This window comes from Falco naumanni, chromosome 15, assembly GCF_017639655.2.
Source record: "Falco naumanni isolate bFalNau1 chromosome 15, bFalNau1.pat, whole genome shotgun sequence".
NCBI classification, from domain to species: domain Eukaryota; kingdom Metazoa; phylum Chordata; class Aves; order Falconiformes; family Falconidae; genus Falco; species Falco naumanni.
Window position 1 is genome coordinate 3,111,538 of NC_054068.1, and position 8,168 is coordinate 3,119,705.

Consider the following 8,168-nt stretch of genomic DNA (forward strand, 5'->3'; position numbering starts at 1 on the left):
GCCTGTTGGGCGGGGGCCGCTCCTTTGCGGCTTCTCTCTCGCCCGCGCCTCCCGGCGTGCACCGCGCTTCCGCTCGGCAGCTCCTTCCGGTCGCAGCCCGGCGTAGAGGACGGTCGCCAGGTCGTAGGGCCGCGGCGGGCAGCGGGGCTGGGAGGGGGGGTACGGGGGCTGCTCTCTCCCCGCCGCTTACAGGGCGAGCCCTCCCCGTCTCCTCCACCCGCCCCGGGGGGCGGCGGGCGGCCAGGGCAGCCCGGGCCGGGGGGGGTGATGAGGGGGGAGAGCTGCGGCCTTCCCCTCCCCTTGAAGGGGCCTCAGCGCTGTGCCGTGTTGCAGCGGCGTCGTATCGGCGGTGTTACGTCGTGTCGGGCGGGTGGGAGGCGTCACCGCCGTGGGTGACACCGTGGGGGAAGCGCCTCCCTGCGCCAAGGTCAGCCGTGGGCTCCGCGCTCACCTCGCGTGGAGGTTCGTGGCTGGGATTAGGGGACCATGAGAAACCCGGATCCTGGAGCGGGGGCGCTGCTCCCGGCGAGCCTTGCATGGGCACCTGAGTCTGTGGGAGAAACCGTTAGGTGTCTGCCCTGCCCTGCCCTCGGAGATGGCAGTGTTGTTTGCTGCTGAGGTGTTTCCTTACTGGATGTGAGACGTGTTTGGACTCGGCTTGCTTGGGGCTCCCGGCTTACACCTGACTTGGACTGACATGAACAAGGGAATGCCTTTGAGCTCAAACGTAGGAGGCTGTGGGAGAAAGCAGGGAGAGAAAGGCTGATCCAGGTCACTGTAATGGGGGAATGTCCTAGAAAAGCCCAGAGCGGTTTGGTGTGATGTGCTGCCCTTCGAAGAAGGGACCAGAAACCTCTAGACTGGTTTTTCTTTTTTACTGATTAGTGGAAAATAGTATTATTTCACCTTTGTGTGTTTGATGTCTTCACCTGACACTGACTTACCTGCTGCTGTTTTGTGCCGACAGGATGTTGGCTGCCAGGGCATTCAGCCTCATTGGGAAGAGAGCCATTTCCACCTCCATCTGCGTGAGAGCGCATGGACATGGTAGGTGGCAACTGCTTTGGTGTTTTAGTAAGGGTGATAAAAATACCCGCTTTAACAGAAGAACACAAAAAGCTGCTGCTGGGGCTTGGGTAAGGAAAGAAATGGGATAGATGGGGGCTGGTGAGGCTGGTGCTTTGCCTGGTGACAGGAGATCTGAGCAGGGCTGTGCCAGCAGATGGCATTGCAGAGATGCAGGCAGGGCTGACTGCTGCTGGGGAGGCAGCAGGAGCCGAGGGCCAGGCAGAAACTAGAGTGGAAAAACAGGGCTTTTCAATATTTGGTAGGGGAGGCGATCAGTGTGACAGCTAGAAACGGAGATGACTGAGACATTAATGAAGTAGTTTTGGCTATTACCTTTTATGGCAATCCCCTTCCTGCTTTATTATGCTTTTAAAATAGCACCCATTTTAAATGCTTCATCTGCAAGCCTTTTCCCTCCTGTATTCCTTAACTGTCATCACCGTTTTGACTGAGCTGTTTTATTTTTTGTATCGTAACCAGTGAGACATGTTTGCGCAGGACTCAGAAGCTTGACTGGGTGTCTCTTCTGTTCCCATGTGCAGCTGGTGTTGTCAAAGCAGAGGATTTCAGTCTCCCAGCCTATGTCGACCGTCGTGACGTTCCCCTCCCTGAAGTGGCCTTTGTAAGGGATCTCTCTGCTCAGCAGAAGGCGCTGAAAGAGAAGGAAAAGGCATCTTGGACTGCTCTGTCCGTCGATGAGAAAGTTGAATGTAGGTACCCAGGGCTTTAAGTAACCTTACAGCTAGCAACAACGTGTTCTGATCTGTTGCGTGTTCATTATTGACACCTTTTACTAGAGAGACCACCACAGACAGTGCCTGCTAAGGGCAGCTGTTAAACCCTGCTCTTTCCAATGGCTCTGCAAGCAGAGCCATGAGCCATGAAGGAGCTTTGTTCATTACGATGGAGCTTCCTGTGCAGAGATCAGTGGTTTGTGTTCCTGGGATCCTTGGTGGGGTTTCAAAAAGTTTGAAGTGCCTGCTGTGGTGTCTGTTATGTACCTGAAGTCAAGTTTGGTAGTTTTTCCCTCTTCCAGAAATCAGATAATTATATTTATTTCTTGATTCCCTTCTGCTTTCAACAAGCCAGAAAATAATCTTTATTACAACAATATGCAGTTGTTAGTCTAGCTGAGTAAAATGAACCTTGTGTATTTGAATGTTAATGACTGCTGACCTTACCATTACCAAATTTCAGCTAATTAAAGTGCCAAGCAGGCGTTCTGACTTACAAATAAAGCTGCATCATCTTTTCTAGCTGCTGTTATGGTATGTAAGTGAGAACCTGATATGTGAGCAGTGCTGTGTCCACCTGTGTCAAAGTGAGAAGGTTTAAAAATCTTCTGGGGACTGCTCAAACGTTCATAAGCATGAAATTCAAAAGCTTGTGGACCTTAGTGGCAAAGCTGAGAGAAACCCTTTGAGATGCAGGTGTTCCTGTTGAAATTACTTGTGCTAGGAAGCTTTGTGGTCAATAACTGTACTGGGAATTGGAGGGAGAGAAGTAGAGCTCAGTTTTCACCTTCTGTCAGGCCTCTAAGGCAACTTTTGCACAACTTCACAATAATCTATGAAATGGAGACTAACGCTGACCTGGTGGGGGGTGAAATACATGTGGGGATGGTGAAACACAGCTCATTTACTTTGGCACAAGTGCCTTGGTCTTGGCATGGGAGAGGCCACCTAATTCTGAAGCTCTTCTAACACCCTTTCCCCTTTGATCAGCTTTAGGCTTCGGTCATGTCCCTCTGGAGAGAGGTGTGTTGCCTGCAAGTCGCAGGAAAAGTCAAAGAAATTATTTGATGCTTTTTTGCAGTGTATCGTATCAAATTTAACGAGAGCTACGCAGAAATGAACAGAGGAACAAACGAGTGGAAGACCGTCCTCGGTGGAGTACTGTTCTTTCTTGGTGTAACTGGGCTCATCCTCCTTTGGCAGAAACATTTTAGTAAGTAAATGCCGTACAATGCTAACTCTCAAATGGAGAGCAAGATAATTGATACCTGATTGGAAAGGAGAGAATTCTCTGTAAACTGCTCTGTGGGGTCAGTGGTGTATCAAACAGCCATTCCAGTGGCCTTCTGGCAGTTGCTGTTTGTTCGTCTCTGAAAACTCAATTCTGGAGTTGTAACTTAACGGCAGTCAGCAGGTATATAATGTAAATATTCAGGAAGCTGAGTCATAGAGAGGTGAAGGTGGTGGAGAGAGCTTTGGTGGGAGGAGAGGAAAAGGAGGGGGAAGAGTGGTGATACTACTGATCCCAGAGCCTCCCATCTCTGTGAAACCTGCTGTCGTAAAAGCTTGGTAGTAAACAGTTGGGTTTCTGCCATGTTTGGCTTCCTTCCCAGCTAACGATCCTACCTCGAGGGAGCCCTCCAGCTGCTGTAAGGCAGAGCGTGCAGCTAAATGAGCTGCTCTCCGTCGGGAGGCTTCGTCTACTTGTGGCAAAAGCAGGCAAAGGCTGTCGTTTTGGTACGAGCCTTTGCCGATAAAGGAAAGGGCTAGCGGGAACCTGGTGTGAGCTGAATGCTTCAGAAATTGGGTGTAGGGAGCGTAGGTTGGAGCAGATGATGGCATGCACATGATCGGCGCTGGTGGCTTTGGGACGAAAAGCTTTTCATTGGTGAAACTTGCGCCTCAGTTCCCAAGTTGCTTGTTTTGTATCACGATGTAATTCCGCCTGCTTTTGAATTGCAGTGTATGGCCCTGTTCCACACACCTTTTCTGACGAGTGGCTGTCAGCGCAGACGAAAAGAATGTTGGACATGCGGGTCAATCCTGTGGAGGGCATCAGTTCCCAGTGGGATTTTGAGAAGAATGAATGGAAGAAATGAAGCAACTCAGTGGAACCTGCCCTGCTTGAATATGAAATGATTCCATCACCTGTATGTGACCTCGTTGCTTATGTACTGGAACAACCTCTCCACCTACATAGATGCTAATAAATGTCTGGTTAACTTGAAAGTTTCCTTTTGTTGGTCTTGGAATGCATTTGTTGTGATGGTAAACTGTATTGCAGGTTGAGGAGCAGGGCTTTCCTTAGATAGTCTTGTCCTGGTTGGTCCATAAGCCATTGGAGGGAGTGTTTCTGGGGCACAGCCAGGAGTCCCATGGTGTAGAGGTCTGAGCTACATGTAACATAAGCAGATCCCAGCTCCTGCAGAGGCTCAGTGGCCTGTAACCACTCCAAAAATAGCATGTCGTGCTCCAAAAGGCAGCGGTGCGAGTCAAACTGAGCAGGTTGTGTGGTGGAAATCCACGCTGCTCTGTCTGTCTTATCTCATAAAGAGAACATGTTCTCAACCGTGTGGGTGAGCTGCAGACCTCGCTCCAGCATCCTGTGCAGACTGGAGCGAGGAACAGAGAATTACTAGATCTAGTTCAGCCCACAATAGGTTTAGCTGAAACCCCAAAGCTTGTTTCATGCCTTGCCTCTTGGGTGAGGTGATGGTGTCCAGAGGAGATTACTGCAGCTGAGAGAGGGAAAGAAATGCTATGTTTAGTGGGAGCATCTCAGAGCTTTTATTAAATGCAGTGGTCTGAGCAAGTTCTGGTTCATGGCTTAATGTTTTCAGGGCTTGAGCTGAGAAAGCTGGTGCCTTTGCTTTGCTTTGCCTGCAGCTGCTGAATTTCTCCCTTCGGCTAATCTGGTATGTGTCCCCTAGGCTTTCTGTAGGCAAACTTCTGTCTGAGGTTTAAAAATGCCCCTCTGAAGATGAAAGCAAGCTTCAACTTCCATTTGCTCTTTTTCCTGGTTACAGGACTGTCGTGGTTTTAAATCCATGCAAGTGTTTAGCAGTGATGGAAAGACTGGAGGTGGGGGATGGGGTGGGTGCAGGGGTGCATCTTGGCCACTTGTGGCCTGCTGTGCTGGGGGCTGGCCAGCCTTTGCCTTCCAGCCAGAGAAACTGGAGGAAGGTTTTTAAGGTGGGAGTTAAGCGACGTCCTGCTCTTCTGGCATCTGAAAGGTCCCTTGGGTAAAGTATTTGTCTCTGAGGTGCTGAGAGGGATCACAGAACAGTTCGGGTTGGAAGGGACCCTAAAGCCCCCCAGTTCCACCCCCCCCCACCACGGGCAGGGACACCTGCCACAGCCCAGGCTGCCCCCAGCCCCGTCCAGCCTGGCCTGGGACACTGCCAGGGATGGGGCACCCACAGCTGCTCCGGGCAGCCTGGGCCAGCGCCTCGCTGCCCTCACGGGGAAGAATTTCTTCCTCATCTCTAATCTAAATCCACCCTCTTCCAGCTCAAAGCCACCCCCCTTGTCCTGTCACCACAGGCCCTTGTACAAAGCCCCTCCCCAGGTTTCCTGACGGCCCCTGTAGGTGCTGGAAGCTGCTCTAAGGTCTCCCCGGAGCCTCCTCTTCCCCGGGCTGAACCAGCCCAGCTCTCCCAGCCCGTCTCCAGGGGAGCGGTGCTCCAGCCCTCGGATCATCTTCGTGGCCTCCCCTGGGCTCACTCCAACAGCTCCATGTCCTGATGTTGGGGACCCCAGAGCTCGATGCAGCACTGTGTGTGTGTGTGGGGTGTCAGCAGAGCAGAATAGAGGGGGACAATCCCCTCCCTCGACCCGCTGGCCCCGCTGCTTGGGATGCAGCCCAGGGCACAGCTGGTTTTCTAGGCTGCAAACACACATTGCCAGGTCGTGTTGAGCTTCTCACCCCCCACCACCCCCCAGCCTTTCTCCTCAGGGCTGCTCTCAGTCCAAGGATGAGCAGAAGCCATTCTCAATCTCAAGGACGTTACAAGGCTGACAGAATTGCAGGCTGGTGATGGCTGCATGGTCTTCCTTGTGCTCAGAGTTTGCTTTTCTCTGCCCTTCGCATAGGTCGTGCCTCTGGCAGGCTGATGGTGCTGATCTGGGAGGGGGCTGGCGAGCTGCTAGGTGTATCTGCTCTGAAAAATGGTGTTTTGAAGCACGTGTTGGAACTGCAGGACTGCTTTACAGCTCCTCTTATTTCCCTTCCTGGAGGGAGGAAGAGATGGGCTTATCCTCAGTGCTCCTTTAGCTGCACAACACTCGTGCCATGCTATGGTTTTTGAGGTAAAGTGCCTTATTCTGAATTCTGCTCTCATTCCTGTGACTGGGAGGAATTAGCATGAGCAGGAGAGAAATCCTGCTGAGTGCAGGGCTTGTACCAGCCTGTAGCATCCCAGAATGAAGCCCAGTGAATGTCGCTGGGATGAAGGAGTTATTCCTCCCAGGGAAGTGCTCCCTTTCACCCTCCCCAAAAGGCTGGGAAAGCCCCAGGGAGCCCAGGAGAGAAACCTGAGCCTTGCCACAGCCCTGGATCCTTATTTCATCCTCCCCTGCCCAGCACCAGCCACTCTCCTCTATCCCCTTCACCTGTCAGCACAGCGGCAGGGACCTGCCGGAGCAACCTGCAGCCGGTAAGTGAGCTGAGTTTGCCAGGGCTCTGCACGCTCCCCTCTTGGCATGTGTCCCCCTTCCTCCGGCTCTTGGCAGAGGGATGCACTGTTGGGAGGGGGGCAGATCTCACCATCCTGTCTGGGATTTTCAGGTGTTTTTTTGCAGATAGCCTTGGATACCAAGAAGCCACTGGAATCCTGATCCTGGGGAGAGAAAAACCATGGGGAGTGGAATGAGCAAGGTACTGGGGGGCCAGGGGACGCTGGCCAGCACGTCCCCCTTGGGCAGGACCTTTCTGCTGCAGCCCAGGGGATTGCTTGCTCCCAGGCCACCACAATGCCCCACATATTTGTATCTTCTCTTTCTCATTCCCCTTTGAAACTTCAAGCACTCAATAAAGGGAATCAAGAAAGCGAAGAGTGACCACCGGGTTTATATCTGAGGTGATGAGCCAAGTGCCTGCGGGTGTTAGAAAAGTGACAGCTGGCTTTAGATGCTCCCCCCTTGGGTGGTAAAGCTGTGGCAGCAGCAACCTCAGGGGTGCTGGGGGTCCCTGCAGGGAGGTGGCTGTGCCTGGAAGCCATGTGCTGCCAAGGGGGAAGTGGGGTTTTACTGCTGCTTCTTGCTCAGCTGAACTCCGGGGCTGGCAGGAGGGATTGATTTCTGTTGGTACCCTTAAATAACCGCTTGGTATGTGAGTTATCCAGTTTAAAATTAGACTCTGGGACAACAACAGAGAGACCAGATCAGGGCAAACTCTCTCTGCGTGGCTCTGTTGTGATTTAACACCGGGGTTTCATCCCCGCCAGACGCAGCCTGACCTGCGAAGAAGCTTTTACAGCCTCCCTGGTGCCTCCAAACCCCCGTGGGGGCCTGGGCTGCCTTTGCCAGGGGCTGGGTTGATGCAGACACATCTGTGGTGCAGGATCCAGCTTTGACTTGATGAGACACAGGGCACAGACATTTGCTGAATCCAGGTGTTTGCACCTCAGCAGTGAGCTGGGGTTCAGCCAAATGGTAGAAGTGGGCTGGGTGAGACGCAGGTCTGTTGAAAACCCTTCCTACAGCCTCTCAAACCAGGTATCTTCTGCCAGATGGGGGCAAACACGTCCAGCTGGTAATCAGCTTTTCCTTTCTGTGCCCCTGGAAACATGCTCCAGTGGGCTCTTATGCCTCATAAATACTCTGAGCTGTCCCTTTTCTCCTTCATAACCCTGCAGCAGCAAGCTGGAGACCAAATTTGCATACTTGATGGCACTTACTGCAACACCATGGCCAGAAAAGTACTATAAATAGCCTGTGCCTTTGCCTGTCTATCCCCAGCTGGCAGAGGCAACCTTTGAAACTATTTGCAAGAGGTGGTTGCTATAGAATAGCAAAACAAAACGGAGCTGCAGTGGGGCTGGCTTGCCTCCAGGAGATGGAGAGGTGGCAGGGGGTGTGTGGGGTGGGTGTCCGTCTTGCTGGAGCCCTGTCTTGAAGGAGGAGGCTGTGGTGGGCTGAGCTTTTTGGTGAATCCAGCCCCCGGCACTGCCTTTCCGATAGCAACAGGACCACATGCAAGCCCCCTTCCATTTATGTGCTAAGTTTTCCTGAGCTCTGCACTCCTGGAGGTGCTTGGGCTGGTTGTTTGAGTGGCTCAGCCTTTGCTGTTCATTAACGAAGATAGTTCACGCTGATTAAGTGCTTGGCATATCGTTGCCTGGGGAGTTTGGTGCCAGATGCCCTGGT

General features: G+C 52.6%; 1 protein-coding gene across 1 annotated transcript; it reads left to right on the top strand.

The window, feature by feature from the left end:
- Positions 1–5: 5 nt before the first annotated feature.
- On the top strand, positions 6–4,031 carry LOC121097827. Its single transcript, XM_040615168.1, has 5 exons — positions 6–120; positions 968–1,047; positions 1,611–1,778; positions 2,884–3,015; positions 3,765–4,031. The coding sequence occupies exons 2-5, from the start codon at positions 969–971 to the stop codon at positions 3,899–3,901; spliced, it is 516 nt and encodes a 171-aa protein (XP_040471102.1). The 5' UTR covers positions 6–120; position 968; the 3' UTR covers positions 3,902–4,031.
- Positions 4,032–8,168: the final 4,137 nt, after the last annotated feature.